This window comes from Aotus nancymaae, unplaced genomic scaffold, assembly GCF_030222135.1.
Source record: "Aotus nancymaae isolate 86718 unplaced genomic scaffold, 86718_ANA_hifiasm-v0.15.2.pri h1tg000018l, whole genome shotgun sequence".
Taxonomy (NCBI): Eukaryota; Metazoa; Chordata; class Mammalia; order Primates; family Aotidae; genus Aotus; species Aotus nancymaae.
In genome coordinates, this window is record NW_026988430.1 from 22,526,969 (window position 1) to 22,547,381 (window position 20,413).

The following is a 20,413-nucleotide window of genomic DNA, read 5'->3' on the forward strand; positions in this document are numbered from 1 at the left end:
AGACTCCCTTTAACATTTCATATGAAGCTGTCTAAAGCTGATAAATTCTTTAAGCTTTCATATATCTGAAATTTTTAAAATTCTGCCATCTTCAGAGATTTAGGGGTCTAAGGCAGTACAGAATTCTAGGTTGATGGTTATTTTCTTTCCACACTTAAAAAAAAAATCTGCTTATCTTTGCTCCTTGGTATGTAACATGTCTTTTCCTTTGGCTGCTTTTAAGATTTTTTTCTCTCTGTCAATGATTCTGAGCAAATTGATTATAATACACTCTGGGGCTGGGCATGGTGGTTGACGCCTGTAATCCCAGCATTTTGGGAGGCCAAGGCAGGTGTATCACCCGAGGGCAGGAGTTTGAGACCAGCCTAACCAACATGGAAAACCCTATCTCTACTAAAAATATAAAATTAGCTGGCTGTGGTGGCACATGCCTGTAATCCCAGCTACCTGGGAGGCTGAGGCAAGAACCTGGGAGACAGAGGTTGCTGTGAGCTGAGATCATGCCATTGTACTCCAGCCTGGACAAGAGTAAAACTCTGACTCAAAAAATAAATAAAAATAATACACTGTGGTACGCCTTTCTTTAGGTTTACTGACCTTGTTCTATCTGCAGTTTTATAGTTTATATCCAACTTGGAAATGTTTGGCTATTATTTCTGTCCCATCACTCCTTCTTCAGAAACTCTTATTACTATTATCTATTTTCTCACAGTTCAGTAATACTCTTTTAAAATTATTTTCTTTCTGTGTTTCATTTTAGATACTTTATCTTGCACTATCTTCAAGTTCACTAATCTTTTTTCTCTGCAATTTATTTAATTAATTCATTAATTAATTTTTTTTTAGACAGACTTTTGCTCTTGTTGCCCAGGCTGGAGTGCAATGGCGCAATCTCAGCTCACCATAACCTCTGCCTCCCAGGTTCAAGCAATTCTTCTGCCTCAGCCTCCCAAGTAGCATGCGCCACCACACCCAGCTAATTTTGTATTTTTAGTTGAGACAGGGTTTCTCCATGTTGGTCAGGCTGGTCTCAAACTTCCGACCTCAGGTAATCTGCCTGCCTCGGCCTCCCAAAGTGTTGGGATTACAGGTGTGAACCACTGCACTCAGCCTAATTTAATTTTTTTCTGATGCAGGGTCTTGCTCTGTTGCCTAGCCTGGAGTGCAGTGACAGAATCACGTGTCATTGCAGCCTTGACCTCCTGGGCTCAAGCAATGTTCCTGCCTCAGCCTCCTGAGTAGTTGGGATTACGGGCATGCAGCACCACACCCGGCTAATATTTCAAATTTTTTCTGTAGAGACAGGTATGGTATTGAACTCCTGGCCTCAAGCAATCCTTCCACTTTGGCCTCCCAAAGTTCTGGGATTACTTTTCTGCAATTTATAATCTATCTTCAATCTTATGCAATGAAGCTTTCTCCTCACACATTACGGTTTTCACATCCAGAAGTTTTTTTATATTTAGGTCTAAATATTTATTATATTTTTATATCTACTTAACATTTTGAACATATGGAATACAGTCATAATAACTGTTTTAGTGTCACTGGTCCTGACTCTGTGCCACCATCGTGCCCTCTGAGACACTTAGATGGTTGTTTCCTAGGCTGCAGACAGTTTCCTCACAGCCACCAGTATTCTCTTGAATACTGGAAAAGGACCCTTGTCAGTCTTCAGCATTTTTTCTCCATGAAGATCTCCCCTGATACCCTATCCAGCAAATTCTAGGTCAGGGTTTGAAAACAGTAAATATTTTTGGCTTTGTGGGTTATATGGCCTCAGTTAGTATTACTCAACTCTGTGATTACAAGATATAAATGAAATGGTGTGGCTATGATCCAATAAAGCTTTATTTACAATAAGCGCATGGTAATTTGCCGACACCCATTCTTCTTTGGTCTTACTGGACTCTCAGCTCTGTCTCCTCAACTCAGGGAGTCCTCTGGGTTCCACTTGCTTTCTCCCTCACAGTGACACAGCCTAGAAACTCCAAAAACAATAAACTGAGGCAAGTGCAGGGCTTGTCTCATTTGTTTCCCATCTCTCAGGGATCACTGTCCTTCATTCCCTGATGTCAGATGACTTGAAAACAGTTGTTTCATACATGATTTTTGTTTCTGTTGTTATTACATGCAGGAAAATAAATGTGACCCCTGTTATTCCATCTTGTTGTGAAGCTACTACTCAACTGGAGCCTCAAGAAATAGTCAATGAAACTAAGAGAACACTGTATCTCTCCAAAATTTGAAATCAAATTGAAATATATAAAATATTCTCTCCATCTTTCTCAAATTCCTTTTAAAGTTAGAAGAAACCAAGTATACTCCCAATAATACACAGGGAAGTACTATGGCTCCCAGTCACCTTTCGGTGGTATATGAAAGCTATATTTTTGTTGAATGAATGTATATTTCTATTACAAATAAAACTCAGTAAGCTTACAGAGGAACTTCTCACATACTCACAGACTGATCTGGAAAGAAGTCCAAACTCTGAAACCCACTCTGCCACAAAGCTTCTTAATGTCCACAACTTAAAAATATTATTGCTGAGAGCCAGGCGTGATTACACACCTGTAATCCCAGCACTTTGGGAGGCCAAGGCAGGCGAATCATGAGGTCAGGAGACTGAGACCATCCTGGCTAACACAGTGAAAGCCCATCTCTACTAAAAATACAAAAAATTAGCCAGGTGTGGTGGTGCATGCCTGTAATCCTAGCTATTTGGGAGGCTGAGGCAAGAGAATCACTTGAACCCAGGAGGCGGAGGTTGCAGTGAGCCAAGATAGCGCCACTGCATTCCAGCCTGGGCCACCAAGCGAGACTCTGTCTCAAAAAAAAAAAAAGAAAAGAAAAAAAAGAAAGAAAGAAAAAGAAAAAATACTGTTGCTGCTAAATTACCTGAAAGAAAAGGAGGAAACATTATTTTTCCCTTAAATAAGGCTTTCCTAAGTCAACTCAGTAAGCTCTGTTTTTAATTTACAAGTTGGAAGCTCTACAGCAGACTGAAGAAAAAGTTATTGTCTACTTTGGGATCATATTCAAAGCCAGCTGGTATTTACTGATATGTTATATGGTTTAGCTTCATTTTTGGCAAATGAGTACCCTGAAATATAATGCCTAAGTTAGAAGGCAATATAGTATGTAATTTTTATTTTAAAGGGAGTAAATAAAGTGCTAACACAGAAATCACTAATGTCCTCTGCTGTCATCTTTTTATAAACTATGCCCAACATTTCTTTGACCAAGACAAAACGTCTTTTGCATTATAAATTCTTGACTGTTACCTTTACTGAGTTAAACAGAAAGATTAGATTACCATCTATATATTTAGTTTGCATATATAAGTTAATCTACGAAACTGCTTAAATATCAGACTTTTAAAAAACTTATTAAAAATGCCAATTTCATATGGTTCCACCTAATAACAGAGAAATCATCTGTGCTTCTACAGTGGTCTCTGTATGGAGCACTGCAGTGTGATCTAATTTACAATAAACCAAAATTCCTCAATTTGGGGTATCAATTTGTGATACAGCAAAATTCCTCAATAAAAATAAAAATAAAAATTGATTAATTCTGGTCATTCCACTCAATTAATATAGGCAGGAAATGTTACTACAATTTAAGAATACAGAATTTCGAGATTTTGTGTACTTTATGTTAAGGTTACATAAGAAGTGTTTAGTGTTTGGGGCTGGTTCCCCTTTCCTTCCACTACAAGCCACCCTTTTTGCCACATATACAGAACTTTGTTTTTGCCACATACACAGAACTTTGTTTATCAACTAGCAGTGTATTTATTATGATTACTGGGCTGGAAGGGGAGTGGAGATTCCTTGCTAAACATCCTGCTCTCCTACTCTCTTATCACTGAGACAAAGTCTCTTTTCCATTTCCATTTAAATCATTCTTTGTCTACGATTATTATAATTCCTGGAGTTTGTACAGGTCTGCTTCATTTGATCCACAGATCCAAATACCAAAAAAAAAAAATTCTTGCAATATTTGTGAAGTGTGTATTAGAGTTCTACTAAAATTAGCCTTCTATATCCCTGGTTCCACATCTATTGGTTCAACCAACCACAGGTTGAAAATATTCCATGAAAGAAAAAGATGGTTGTGTCTGTACTGAACACATGTACAATTTTTTCTTGTCATCATTCCCAAACAATACAGTGTAACAACTATTTATGTAGCACTTACACTGTATTAGGTATTATAAGTAATCTAAAGATAACTTAAAGCAAGCAGAGGGATGTCTGTGGGTCACGTGCAAATAATACATCATCAGGGACTTGAGCATCTGTGGATTTTGGTATCTCAGGGAGGTTCTGGAACCAATTTCCCATGACAACAAGAAATCACTATATTTGAAGATAACATTTATTGAAGTCTTCAAGTTGGGAAATATGAGGTAATTTCCAACATGGCTTAGGAAAACCAAAAACTTTCCGGCACCAGGTAGGATGTTAAGAGGTGTAATATCTTTCCAAATTGCTTGAGTAAGGGAAATTTGAGAGAAAGTAAGAGAGTAGAGCTTAATGGCTCTACCTTGCAGAAAGGGTGCAACAGATGGGTAGGTAAAGGCATTCTCTTGAAAGTGGCACCAGTATTGCGCATATATATATATATATATATATATATATATATATATATATATTTTTTTTTTTTTTTTTTTTTTTTTTTTTGAGATGAAGTCTCACTCACTCTGTCACCCAGGTGGGAGTGCAGTAGGGTCATCTTGGCTCACTGAACCTCTGTCTCCCAGGTTCAAGTGATTCTCCTGCCTCAGCCTCCTCAGTAGCTGGAATCACAGGTGTGTGCCACCAAACCTGGCTAATTTTTGTATTTTTAGTAGAGACAGGGTTTCATCATGTTGGCCAGGCTGGTCTTGAACTCCTGGCCTCAAGCAATCCACCCGCCTTGGCCTCCCAAAGTGCTGGGATTACAGCCGTGAGCCACTACACCTGGCCTAGTATTGCTTTTATCAATTGTATTTCAAGCCTTTACTCCTCTGACCCAAATGTCCATGTTTTGCATATTTAATTGCTTCAGTCATGTAACATACCAGCATGTCCAGCACTCTCAATCAGATATGTTATTCTTTATGTAAAAAAAACTTGACTTTTTATTATTATTATTATTATTAGAGACAGAGTTTTGCTGTGTTGCTCAGGCTGGAGTGCAGTGATGCAATCTCGGCTCACTGTAACCTCCTCCTCCAGGGTTCAAGAGATTTTCCTGCCTCAGCCTCCTGAGTAGCTGGGATTACAGGCACGTGCTACCATGCCCGGCTAATTTTTGCATTTTTAGTAGAGACAGGGTTTCACCATGTTGGTCAGGCTGGTCTCAAACTCCTGACCTCATGATCCACCCACCTCGACCTCCCGAAATGTTGGAATTACAGATGTGAGCCACTGCACCCGGCCAAAAACTTGACTTTAAAATCAAGTCCATCTGTATTTCCACTCTCAATGTAAAGAAGCATTATGATTACTATCTAAGATATTTTTTTATCTGACACTATGATCAGAATCACATAGACAGAATAGATATTCCTTTCTTTTTTACTTAAGAGACAGGATCTTGCTCTGTCACCCAGGCTAGAGTGCCGTGGTGTAATCACAGCTCACAGAAACCTCAAATTCTTGGGCTCAAGTGATCCTCCTATGTCAGCCTGCTGAGCAACTGGGACTACAGGTGCATATCATCATGCTCAGTTAATTTTTAAATTTTTTTGATAAAGACAGGGTCTCTATGTTGCCCAGGATGGTCTTGAACTTCTGGTCTCAAACAATCCTCCCACCTTCGGTTCCCAAAGTACCGGGATTACAGGCATGAGCCACCATGCCTGGGCCAGGTATTCCATTGTTAATGCTGAATACAAAAAACGTTTTGTAAACTGTACTAAAAGTCCCAGAAGTCTATCATTTGAAAATATATTCTTCTGAGATAAGAAACAAAAGCTTATAATAACGCTTAAATGTATAAACTATTTTACAGTTCTAAAAAGGACTTTAGCATCACTTCACTGATCATCATAACATCTCTATAAGAGCAAGTAGAATAACTGATATCTACATTTATCAAGTTATTGCTGGATTTAGAACTAGAACCCAGGTCTTTTCATCTTTATCCCAATATTAGTCCCTCTGGAATTCAAAAGGTCTAAAATGGAATGCATTATACAGTAAGTCCTCATTTAACATCATTGATAAGTTCATGCAAACTGTGGCTTTAAGTGAAATGATGTATTACAAAACCAATTTTACCATCGGCTAATTGATGTAAACAAGAGTTAAGGTCCTATGGCATACTGTGTTCTGGTCAAAAACATCAGTAAACTTCTGAATAAAGACCACAGATGCTTTAATATTAAACATAAAAATAAACGTGAGCTATATATACATTTAATAAAGATTAATCAAAACAAGTAATAAAATTATTTACTCATTTTTTATTGAATCACTGAGTAGTGGAGCTTGAAGTGCTGGTTAGTTAAATCAAGGAATAAATGTTTGCAAAGTGAAAATTTTAATATTGTTGTGCATTTGTGTGATTCACCATATATTTTATGAATTTTTATTTTACAATAATTTGTATTCACCCATTCAGAGTTATGGGTGGACAGAGCATATATCCTGGAAGCTCAGGGTATAAGGCAGGACCCAACCCTAGACAGGACACCATCTGATTGCAGGGCACTCTCACACACGCATGCCCATACTCACTCAGCCTGAGACACAATTTAGCCATGCCAATCAACCTAACATGCATACCTTTGGTATCAAGGAGAAAACCTGTGTACTCACTGAAAACCCATGAAGACATGGGGAGAACATGAAAACTCCAGAACAGGCAATGGCCCCAGGCAGGGAGTGATTATTTTTTCTCATCAGCTTTATAAAGAATTGACGTTAAACAAAATGATATTATTCAAGAACCTGCTGTATTCTACATTAGAAACCACAGAATAATTAGTGACTACTTAGTTTCAAATTGTCTTTTTTTTGAGATAGAGTTTCACTTTGTCACCCAGGCTGGGAGTGCAGTGGCACCATCTTGGCTCACTGCAAGCTTTACCTTCCAGGTTCAAGCAACTCTCATGCCTCAGCCTCCTGAGTAGCTGGGACTACAGGTGCACGCCACCACACCAGGCTGATTTTTTTTTGTGTGCGAGGTTTCACCATGTTGCCCAGGCTGGTCTCAGACTCCTGAGCTCAGGCAATCTTCCTGCCTCAACCTCCCAAAGTGTTAGGATTATAGGTGTGAGCCACCGTGCCCAGCCTCTAATTCTTTTTTATGCCAACTCTTCAACATCTCACAGGTCTGTCCTGTCTTCTCTATAATACAGCATTGATTTAAGGTCTCATCTTGCTCTAAGATCACCTAGCCTCCATTCCCTTCCTCTGAACTTCCTGCTGCAATGCTGCCAGAATGATCTTTCTAAAATACAATTCTGATGGTGTCATTCCTATGCTTGAAAACAAGTGATGGCTTACTACTGCCAACAGTGGTGGTTCTTAAATTATGCATCTGGGGATTTTTGTCATTCTGCGAATTAGACAAAGGTGTTTAGGGCAGCTAAAATCAACCATAGTATAATGTCAATAAGGTCCATCACTGGAATGAAAAACAATTAAGAGATAGATATAGCTATATCTTTTCCCCAATATTTTTTGTAAATATTTCAGACTTGTTATTGTATATCTATTAAACAGATTTAATAGGTATCAAAATAACAAAACAAAACCCAATATTAATTCTGAAAGAGTCAACTATGCTTAATTCAACAATTAGTTTTGCTCCTTGAGAAGTAATGAAAAATGTACTCATGATTCTTATTTCATATCATATTCATGTCATGTATTTTTCCAGTTCATATGATAGTTAAATATATGCTTAAAAAATCTAGAAATTAACAACTTCTATATGCACTGCTTCTTGAATCAATCTGAAAACCACTGACATATTACCCTTCAGTGATGCCTTAGGCAACACACGTCACTGCTCTCACAGTTCAATTTATAACCCTCCACTGATACACCTACCCCATTTTATTTTACTTTTTTATTAAACATCTGTCTTCTGAATTAGTGAATTCATTGAGGACAGAAGCGATATACTAATCACCTTTAAATCACAGCTGCCTCACACATAGTAGGCACTCAATAAAAATGCACTAGAAGAAGAGAGAGTTCAACAACCATATGAGAGAGCAAGACAGCCAACCATTGATTACAGTTATGGAGTTTCATAACTTGAAAGCAGAGTCTATAAAATATTTTTTTGCAGTATAATATATAACACATTATAAAGATAAAAATAAAATAATTCGACAACTATTTTAATTCATGCTTTCTAATACACTGGGCAAGAAAATACGTTAAATACAACAAACCTCCATTAAAAACATGTCAATGTTGATTTTTAAGAATTTTCTTTAAAACATGCAATACTCAGAGCCATCAAATTAAATTAAGGATTCAGTCTACTCTACAAAACTGAATTATAATTGTAAACAATTTTAAATTCTATAAACACAAACTGGATAATAAATATTAAATTGCCTTTAAATGCTCTCCATATAAAAAGGCCATATCTAGGTCAATGAACTTGGTTCAGTCTCTACAAATGTTAATGCTTAAACATAAAAGTAAGCAAACAAACAAATATAGTTGAAATCTTTACCTCCTTACTGCAAGTAAAATTCTACCAAAAGAAAAGCCTGCTGGCATAATTTTCACAGTTGTACTTTTAACCATGCTAAGTTTTGCTTTTTTAAAATTTTAATGTTAGAAACAGATTCCAAGCTTTATGAAACTTTTTATTACATCCTAGTATTTTCAGGTAGTTGTTTTTGTGTTTGTTTTAATTTTTGAGCTCTCCAGATATTACCTATCAACTTAACTATTATCATTACAGGAATACATTTCATAGGTACAGAGTATAAGCAGTCAGAGACATAAGGTATACTAAAGTTTATGGCTTATATTCGTATTAAATATCTTATGTGCCTCAGACTAATTATTGAAGGCCTATGGTCTATGGACCAGTGGTAATGTTTGCTTTAAAAGCTAGCATTTTAAGATGAAATCTGAATAGACCATATGAAAGGAAAAAAAAAATCTGAACTACTTACGGCCAGCAAGCAGGAACTGATAATACTGTACTGCATCTGCAGCGAGGAGCAGAGGGTGGTTTGCGTTAAATGGTGGCTGCAATTCATTCCATTGAGGGGTTCTAAGGACACAGCAGAAGAATATTAATATTTAAGCTAAATAGATGGGATGTAAATCACCATGACTGTCATCACTGATGAACACTGACTTAAACTCACACTATCTTTGTGATCATTAAAATAAACTTGTAATCATTAAAATGAATGTGCTGAAACCTGAAACACAAGGCCATCTGCTATGAAAAAATAAAAAGATGGCAGTCTTTCATACAAATAACATGCAGTCAATATAAGCTTAACAGCAGAAGACCCTCCAACAGGATAAGCAAGACATTCAGAAGATTAAACGGGTGTAAAATTCAAATGTTATAACTAAGTAGTTCTAATTTATGTAATTTCTGACCTCTCTATTCTTAAAATATGTGTATTTTTTAAAATAAAATGAAGTGGGTAAAATGGTTAATAAAACACAGCTGTGTAAATGGATAACTTATTATAGATCAAATTAGCATCCGAGTTCTGAAATAAGTCACTATTTCAACAATGATAGTGCAGTAATTTTAATTAGATCTGCCCACTCCTAAATAAGCTTGATAAATCAGATATTGATCAGGTCAATCCAGCATAGTAAAGTAGTTGTAAAGAATGCTGGAGCCTCCAAAAATCAATATAAGAATATTTTAAAATGTCAAAAGGACAGGGATCATTTTTATATCCATTTTTGTCTGTTTCCTTCCATACATGTCAGGAACAATTTTTTCTCTCCTGGATGATGGACTATATTAAAGAGGTTTTATTCCAGGTTTCATTTTTTTCTTTTGGTTATAGCTTATAAAGATTCTAATCATTATGTACTTTTGATATGGACTCTGATTCTTAACAAACATTCCTACGAGGCCTAACCATTGTATCTCAGAGAATCACTTTCAGAGAAACTTTCAAATCTATCTATATTAGTTTCTATTCCCCTTAATGGCTATCTCAATGTTACTCTCTATTTTCAGTGAGCATGAGATTGCAAATAGCAGAAGTACAAGTCTGAGAAAATTTAACACAAAAGTGCAAGGAGAAAGAAGTTCAAATGGAGGTATTCTCTAAGGTGCATTCAGAAAGACAATTAAAAAATATGTCCCCTACAAAAATCTGTACACGAATGTCACAGCAACGTTATTTAATAATAGTGTAAAAAGTAGAAACATCCATCAACTAATAAATGGATAAACAAAAGGCAGTATAACCATATAATGGAGTATTATGTAGCCATAAAAAGGAATAAAGTTCTGATATATGCTACAACACGGATATATCTTGAAAATAAGCTAAGTGAAAGAAGCCAGACACAAAAGGTCACCTATTGTATGATTCCACTTATATGAAATAATCAGAGTAGGAAAATCCATAGAGAAAGTAAACTGGCAGCTGCCTACATATGAAGGGTTGGAGAAAAATAGGAGCGACTGCTAATGGGTATGAGGTTTCTTTTTAGGGTGATAAGAATTGATTGCAGTGATAAGTGCACAACTTTGTGAAAAGTTACTTTTAATAGGTTAATTTTATTGTATGTAAATTATGTCAAATGAAAACGTAATGAAGGGCTAGGTGCTCAGGCCTATAATCCCAGCACTTTGGGAGGCAGAGGAGGGTGGATCACCTGAGGTCAGGAGTTCGAGACCAGCCTTGCCAACATGGTGAAAACCCATCTCTACTAAAAATTAGCCAGGTGTGATGGCGGGCGCCTGTGATCCCAGCTACTCAGGAGGCTGAGGCAGGAGAATCACTTGAACCCGGGAGGTGAAGACTGCAGTGAGCCAAGATTGGACCACTGCACTCCAGCCTGAGCGACAGAGTCAGACTTTGTCTCAAAAAAAAAAAAAAAAAGCAATGATGTATTGTTTGTTTTGCGAGATGAAAGTGAGATTTAAAAAATTACATACTGTATGATTCCATCTATATAAAATTCTAGAAACTGTAAACTAATCTGTAGAGACAAAGAGGGGCAAAAGAAGGAGAGATTGCAAAGGGCCACAAAGAAACATTTGGGAGTGATGAATACGTTTGCCATGTTAGTTGTGGTGATGACTTTGCAGCTGTGTGCATGTTAAAACTTATCAAATTAGACACTTTTAATCTTATATACCTTAATGAAGCTGTTAAAAAGAAAAAAAGAAAGGAGGTACTACCTAACCAGAGTCCAGCTGGCTCGAGGCGATGTCATCATTTCCAGTGGAGTGTCATCACTAATCTTGGGGGCAGTGCTGAGGGGTCGTGGCTCCATCATGTGCTCCACTAAGGTGCCGTAGCAACTGATAATGTACAGGGACTCAACTACAACTTGTTTGGACTGATCTACAAACAGAGAAACAGAACCCATGTGTCATGATGGCATAAAAGGAGCACAGAATAATTTTTACAAGTTAATGACCTTAACAGTTCCCTCTTGAGGCTGCTCAAAGAAAATGAAAAGACAGGAATTTTTTATTTTTTCTAATTTTTCTTTTTTTTTTTCCTTTTTGAGATGGAGTTTCACTCTTGTTGCCCAGACTGGAGTACAGGAACACGATCTCGGCTCACTGCAACCTCTGCCTCCCAGGTTAAAGCTATTCTCCCGCCTCAGCCTCCCAAGTAGCTGGGATTACAGGCACCTGCTACCATGCCCAGCTAATTTTAGTATTTTTAGTAGAGATGGGGTTTCAACATGTTGTTCAGACTGGTCTCAAACTCCTCACCACATGTGATCCACCCACCTTGGCCTCCCAAAGTGCTGGGATTACAGGCATGAGCCACCGCACCCGGCCGAAAGGAATTTTTCCATATAGTGCTTGTTCCTTGCCTAAAGGTTGCCTCGTATAAGTACATGCTAGACATTTTCAGACTAGCATATAGTATCAGACTATTTTCTGATACTATATTATTTCTGATAATAATATCAGACTATTTTCAATCTTAAGCAACTTATTTCAAGAATGATAGGACTCTGCCCCAAATCCTAATATAGTAAAATACTTTTATAGACTTTTGTATTTGTTTACAATGTAATTTGTCCCACATTATGAAAAATGAATGATATCAGAGAATGGACTAACTGAAAAGGAATAATGTAGGCACTAAGATTTAGTTACCCTGAATGTACCAAATGACTCACATGAAAGGTTACTTGCATGCCTAAATCAGCCTAATGTCTTATCTATTTTTTCTCAGAAAACTTAAATTTAGAACTTAAATTTCTGGATCAAAATAAACAAAAAACATATGGTGTATAATGGAGGTTCATCAGTTCCAACACACGTACCAGGGTGGGGGATACTGATAATAAGAGGCTTTGCACGTGTGGGTACAGAAGGTATATATGGAATATCTCTGTACCTTCTGCTCATTTCGCTGTGAACCTAAAGCTCCTTTAGAAAATAAAGTCTATTCAACACACATACACATACATGCATGTGCATCCCCTTCCCCCAAATCCTCTTCTTTCTCTCCATGGGATCACTGGCCCCTGTGGTAAATGAAGATCAGCCATACTTTGAAAAGTCAGGTGCTGAATGTGGATCTAATCAACTGACTTTATAAGGAATACACATGTACTCACTACCAAAACAGGTTTAATTCTCTCTCTCGGGTTTTACAGTAAACCTAGGAGCATATAAAATCACTCATGAATGTTGGGTGGGTCACCTTATCTCTATGTCAGGCGAATCAATTACAGCTGATTTGAGAAAATGGCTAATGATCAGCCAGTGGGACATAAAGGAGTAGCAAGTTAAAAAGGTAATTAGAACAGAAGGGAGAAGCATTTGAAATCGAGCTTCACAGAAGGTTTTAACTAGTAACAAAAAGTCCTTTCGATAGCATCATTAAACCTAAGGAGGTAACAAAAAAAATAAAGATGGGATAAGGAAATGGAAGGCTTGCATACTTAACAGTATCCTCTCCCACTTAGGTAAGGAACCTGCTGTGCCTGAGATCCTATTACCAAGGAAAGGGTCACTGAAAGGCGATAACAAGAGAAAGGGCTCATGTCTGACTGCCAGTGTTAGCATAAAGCAGAGCCATTTTGCCAAGAACAATACAGCCTGTGGAACTCACCAGAGAAGTGCCCTAGTAACAACCCAGTTTGTGACCTAGTTTAATAATACTAAAATATTAAGGGGAAAATCATAACATTCAAAATGATATACTTGGTTTATGAATGTAGGCATTCTCTTCTAAACAGAAGCAATAAAGAATCACATGCTATAAAGCATTAATCCTATAAACATTTTAGGTATGGACCCTGCTGATCAAAGCAGGGATTAAAAACATAATAACTACAGTAGTCCCTCCTTAGGTGTGTGTTCAGTTACCCATGGTAAACTGCGGTCCAAAAATATTAAATGGAAAATTCCAGAAATAAACAATTAATAAACTTCAAAGGGCACACTGAGTAGTGTGATGAAATCTCTCATTGTCCCATTCGTCCTGCATGGGACATGAATCATCCTTTGTCCAGCATATCCACATTGTATATGCTACCAGCCCATTAGTCCAATAGTAGCTGTCTTGGTTATTAGACTGAAAAGCATCGTACCATATAGGGCTCCAAACCATCCGAGGTTTCAGGCATCCAGTGGGGATCTTGGATGCATCCTCCACAGATAAGGAGGGACTACTGTATATTAATTCAAAGGAGCAATAGTAACCACAAAAGCTGAGCCTTATTTCTCAGTGGCAGGCTGTTCCTTTCTTCTTTTTCTTAATCATGTTCTTAAAACATGGCAGAGGGCTGGGCATGGTAACTCATGCCTGTAATCCCAGCACTTTGGGAGGCTGAGGCAGGCGGATCACAAGGTCAGGAGTTCGAAACCAGCCTGACCAACATAGTAAAACCCCGTCTCTAATAAAAATACAAAAAATTAGCTGGGCATGGTGGCAGATGCCTGTAATTCCAGCTACTCAGGAGGCTGAGGCAGGAGAATCGCTTGAACCTTAGAGGTGGAGGTTGCAGTGAGCTGAGATCGCGCCACTGCACTCCAGCCTGGGCAACAAGAGTGAAACTCTGTCTCAAAACCAAACCAAAACAACAACAACAAAAAACATGGCAGAGATTTTTTTTTTAATGTTAAGATTTTTAACACTAGAAAATCTGGTTTCAAACTCTGATTCTATTGCCTAACTAACTAGTGCTTTTAGCTAAAATATTTAAACTTGCTCGTCTCAAGTTCTTCATCTCTAAAACAGGGACAATGAGGCTTTTCCTCTCCATACTTCATAGACAAAGGTGTAAAACCGTCTTGTAAAAATGTAAAAGGTATAAAATGGGTATAGAATTGACAGCATTGAGATCACCTGTAGATCATCACCAACAAAACAAAACACAGTCACTCAGTGGGCAATTCATTTAACGTTCATACTGAGAGGATAGTTTTTCTTCTAGACTAGGCTTGAGTAATTAGTTGAGGAGTGACAGACTAATTACATTTAAAAAAATGGTTTCCAGACTATTGGGTACAAGATTATTCTAGGGAAACTGCTAGCAATTTTCCTTAAGAATCAAAAACTACAAATAGAACATTTATTTTTTCAGCCAAAATACATACCTTTTTCTCTTTTCAGACCTGCATTATTTGCAAACCATGACCTGGATGTTCCGAAGACAGCAGCCACACAAAATTCTCCGCCCATCGATTTGCTGGGTGAAATTTGTGGAGGAGGTTTAACTTTGCTTAAAAAAATAAAGTAACAGTAAAAAACAATTATCATGATGAAATGACAGTCTGTTAGGTAATGACAGATTTTCCTTTAAATTCCACCCCATTCAAGTCCTCCAATATGAACATGCATTTTGCCTTAAGTAATAAATGATGATGTGAGACTATATTCTGGAGTAAAAGTGAAATTAGTTCAAAGTTCCAGAGTTTTGTAAAGAAAGCAACATTTATAAGACCAATAAAAATCAACTCCTTTTTGAAGCATGTGCTGGCAAAATCCAAGTCAGTTCTTTTCAGATGGATAACTTTTCTCTAGAAATTTCGAAGTGAAGCAATAGTACCAGCATAAACATCTCACAATAATAAAATGGTTTAGCACGTCATATATATATATATATATATATATGGTTGGTGCAAAAGTAATTGCAGTTTTTGCCACTACTCTTAATAGCAAAAAAAAATGGCAATTACTTTTGCACCAATCTATAAGACGTGGGATTAACAGTACAAATGAATGGAGACGGCATGGATGAAAATGAGGTGACATAGAATGAAGCCTTGAAAACACTTTCTCAGCCACAATGCTATGGAGAGGTAGATGGCTTAAGGGGAGCATAGCTAATCATCTAATGCAATAATATTCACTGATGTTCTATCTGTTGTCTCTTTTTCTTCTTAAATTTGTGAAAATGATGTGTCTATTTTTGTTCAGTGACAAAGACCAAGATGGAGTTACATATCAATAGCCTCTCAAATCTAAATCTTTTCTGCTGCTCATATGTCTGAGGGCACATTTAGTAACTGCCATTACTTCCTGTCACTGCCATTAAAAAGAAGTTGCTCTCCTCTGTTTTCCACAAATAAGTTTTCATACTTGGCTTCTAATATCAACCTCACAGCTGCTTTTCAATTCCGTATTTCTGTTCTCTTTTGGTTTATCAAGAGCTTCCCAAAGCAATTTTGCCAACCACCTTTGATAAATTGCTTTCTCTAATTCATAGACCAGTAGCCTCATTATGCACTGGTCAAGATCACAGCCCAGGTAGGAAACAGTAAAAACTAGAGCTCTGATGTTCCCCTCTGCTAAGTCAGTCTCCAGTGTCAAACATTATTTCTACCTTATTTTGCTCAATTTTGTTATCCCTTCATCTTTTAATAAAGTATGGTGGGATGGAAAGAGATAGTTTTGGAGTCAGGAAGAAACATGCAGTTGAATCCCAGTGCTGTCACCTCTTAGCTGTGTGACTTTTGGTTAAGTTATTTAACCTCTCAGAGCTCAGACTACTCATGTGTAAAACAGAAATAGTAATGTCTACTTCATAGGATTATTTTAATGATTATATTGTCTCAAAGCACTGTCCCAGCTCATATAGTACCACCTGAGAACTTCTTAGGAGTGCAAGCAAATACTCATAGGCCCCATCCCAGATATACTAAATCAGAAACTCTGGGAATGGAGCCCAATGATCTGTGTTTTGAAACAAATCCTCCAGATGATTCTGATGCATGCTTAAATCTGAGAACCACTATATTAGACAAAGCAGGTAAAGTTCCCATGGCAGTACTTTCCCATATCACAGTACTCAGCAAATGCTAACTCTTCTATATGGCCCTCAGCCCTAACCTAATCTTCAAAAAATTCAGACTTTGCTTTAGTAATCTCAGTTCCCCAGTTCCTATGACACTTTTAATAGTCTCTCAGACATCTTATTTCCTCTAAGGAAAGCTACATCTGGATCAGAGGCAACCATGATTGGTCCCTTTGGTCTCCCTCTTTGAACAAAATCCATGGTAATGCCTATTACTACATATGAAAAAAACCTCTTCTACCATTAACATTTCTTAAAACACTTCTCATGATTCCCACAACAAAAAACTTCCATGCCTAAAATGTCAACCAGTCATAGTGAGACTTTCAGTGACAGGAATAAAGACATTTTAAATAAAAAGCTTCTGAGGGGAAATGAATCTGGTTCTGTAAATTGTTTCACCCCTTCATACTTGCATCTGGCACAACTGCAGTAACCTACTTCTAGAAAGGAAGACTCTCCTCTGTCCTATACCTGAACAAATATGCACCTTCCCATGATATCTGGGTCACTGGCATCAGAATTGTTCTTTCTGGTCATGATGCTCTGTTGCATTACCTGAGAATATAAGGTTACTTTTTTTTCCATCCCTGAACTACTATCACTGAACTGACAAATTCCTCTAACTGGTATTTTTGAGGCACCACTGGTCATTTTTAACCCTTAGAAGTTTGGGGAGGATGGGGGCTGGCGGAATGGCAGAGATAAAAGTATTGTAGAGTTTCTTGAAAGCAGTTTGCAATTGTGTGACTATATGCTTTTACTAGAATCACCATCAGAGAACAAAGCTACTATAATGTACCAACAAGCTTCATTGGGACAAACTCAAAGCTCTTTGCAAATTACTGGATGTCACTGTTGTTATTTTTAAATCATGTGGTAAGTAACAAGTGAGTATGCCAATAATGGTCTCTCTAAAGCAACCATCCTAAACAGACTTAAAAATAGTTGCTTTGGGTGCAGATGGCCAACTTTCTAACATGATAAAAAGTAGAAAACTTCAAGGACATCAATTTAGTTTTCTGACATACAAAAAATATTCTTTGTATGTTTATTAACTTGCAGTCTAATCAGCTCATGTCAAAAGCTAAAATCTCTTATACCTCTACAAGTTACATACAATTTTGTTTTGGAACACACAAGTAAAAAACATCAACACAGTGTTATTTTATATAAGGTCACTATCTCCTACAGGGAATAAGTATTTCATAGTATAACTATGCTTCATTTCCATAAAGAATTATCATTTTTATTTTTATATTTCATCATTTCTTTTTTCCTCTGATAGGGCCTTAAATTCCATCAGTAAAAGTCTGTGCTTATTAAGGAGTCAAGGGTTTTCAGCCTGAAAATAACTCGCTACCTGCTACATAACACAGTGTTGTGTGTTGAGTATGGAGAATACTGGGTAAACACATTCATATCAAGTTATGTCTATCATCAATCTATAATGTGGAATGACTGTGGTATTTCAGCAAAATGGAAACATAAAAATATGTGTGTGTCTTTAATATTTGCAGAGGAATAAAAAGGAAAAATAAACTAATAAAAATGTTATGAATAAAATATCTTCTATGGGGATACATTCAAAGTTAGAAATTTTAACTTGGGCTCAATCTGCCCTTCGTCCTAAGTTTTTAAAAGTTCAAGAAGGCTTGGCAGAAGCAGAAGGGCTTTCCGATCAATGTGTGTCAGCGACATACCATGTATGAACTTTTCCACAATGGCCTAGAATATTTCTATCACAAAATAACCTTTTGCTGACAGAAAGATAAAACATTGAAAAATTACACATATTTGAATATATTAGAAAAATGCTAGCTTTGTGTATTATGTAAATTTGCAGATTGGTGACCCAGTCCTCAGAGGAAAGCACTCCAATGCTAATCTTCTTTTTCTATCTTGTTCTCAACATCTCCCTTTCTACTCCTAAAGGGGTCTGAAAAAAATCTCATTACAGAACATTTGCAAGTTTAGAAAAAATTTCTCTGGGTGTTTGGATGCCTTCTCTCATTTATTTAATCATTTATAGGGCATGTTTGTTCAAAGCAGGTAAAGTTCCCATACAATGATATTAAAATAATATTTCAATTTATATTGGTGCCCAGAAGATGAACGACATTGATTATGTGGACTCATTCTTTTTTTAAATGGCTGTACATGAGAACAAAACATACTCCTGATGGACTCCTTTCTACTGATAATTCCTACTCCTTTACTACCCTTAGCTTCTCATAAATAACCCATCTTCAATAGTTTTTTTAAAAATTTGAGTTAACTTTTGAGCAAAACATAAAAGAAAAACGGAATAAATCCAACTTTCAGCATCCCAGAAGAAATGACAACCACAAAACATCATATTTACTAAGTCTGATACAAATCAATGTAATCAAAAGAAAAACAAATGCCCAAGCAAACTAAAAGCCAAATAACCAAATTAACAAATAAGATGCTAAATTAAAAATCAGGATTTTAACTCTTTGTTAGTTCTTTTGAGGAAATGCTTAACTGTCTAACCATAGAACGAGAATCATTTTCACTGCAATCATCAGAAGTTGTAGGGATATTAACATTACTAGGACTTTAAAAGTCTTTACAAAGGCTACTGAAGTTCCCCATTTTTCTTCCCTTGGCCTTTATTATGTAATCCAGCCAGGTCAACATATTAAATTTTTCTTGCCTATTTTTTTCTCTGCACTCAACTTCAAAGAGAAAAAAAAGAGTACAAAACTCTAATGATAACTGCTTAAAAATTACAGGACAATGATCTTCATGTGAATAATTTTACTATTAGAATAGGATAGATGTGGAGTATCTGTAGATGGCAGGATAAGCAGCAAGGTGCTCCGGTGCCTTGTGTGGAAGGACACAAGCATGGAAGGAGCTAATATGAGAAAGAAGCACCATTTCCTTCCTTTCTTAAAACGTAAAAGAACAGTCAATGTTTGAGTTTAAATGTAAGACCCAATATTGATGTAAGTATTACAAGTGGCATAACAGTTTTCTATAAAAGAAGAAAAAATATTCTTTATATTCTTTTAGAAGTTTTCTCTCATTCTCAATCTTAGTTTCTAAAATAAGACCTAAATGGGAAAACTGAAAGTATTTTATTTTAAATAACTAAAGATACTAATAATCTGTCAAAAATTATTCTATTTTGTCATAAATTTTTCTTAAAGGTCTAACTGATTTGTGTAAATGTGGCAACTAAAAATAAATTCTCCTCTCCATATAAATCTTTACCTTTCAAAAAATGAAACTGTAAAATTTTTAAATAGTTAACAGAACAAGATTAGTTTATATGAACTCTTTACATCTTGATCAAAACTCTTAAAAATCCTAATTAAAACTTTATAATATGCAAGTTTTAATTCTTTAAAACTTACCCTTATATAATACAAAGACATTTTACGAGGAAGAAATATATCATATGGACTATCTATTGTCTATGTGTCATGTATATTTTTTGATAAGCAATTCAAAAATAACAGTAGCTTAAATACAATACTACATGCAAAGTAGGAGCTTGATAAATTCTTATTTATTTGTAATATTGAAAGCAGAATTCAGATTCAAAAATTCACACTGGAATTATCTTAAATGTCTATGTTTAAACAGCATGTTACTTGTGTAATTCTTTTGTATTATTTTATATAGTCATCCAAACTCAAATATCCCAGTTAAACTAATCTAGAGGACATATAATACCACGGAAGTCCAGAGTGACTAAAATGTTGATGATGCACTTTTCACTTTCCAACAAGCTTATTTTGTTACCAAAGGGAATGACTTTATTTTCTAACTGACTCATCTGAAATTGCATGAATGTAAAGGACTAAACCCGTTTAATGGAGAACAAAGAATTAGTAGAAATTATGATATACCAAAAGCAAATTCTTAGCTAAGTGTTAACGTTGCAACTTGAAACTAATAAAAAGTTTGTAGAAAATTTACAT

The 20,413-nt window shown here is 36.3% G+C and overlaps 1 protein-coding gene across 7 annotated transcripts in view; it reads right to left on the reverse strand.

Annotated features, from left to right (window-relative positions):
• Positions 1-20,413, reverse strand: part of BCAS3 (BCAS3 microtubule associated cell migration factor) — a 695,431-nt gene that overhangs the window by 344,130 nt on the left and 330,888 nt on the right. For all 7 annotated transcript variants that reach the window (XM_064378433.1, XM_064378430.1, XM_064378431.1 and 4 more), the window contains 3 exons: positions 14,758-14,882; positions 11,365-11,530; positions 9,146-9,246 (listed from right to left, as the gene is read on the reverse strand). In XM_064378433.1, the coding sequence (XP_064234503.1) occupies positions 9,146-9,246; positions 11,365-11,530; positions 14,758-14,882 (392 nt within the window). The remainder of the gene's footprint in view (positions 1-9,145; positions 9,247-11,364; positions 11,531-14,757; positions 14,883-20,413) is intronic.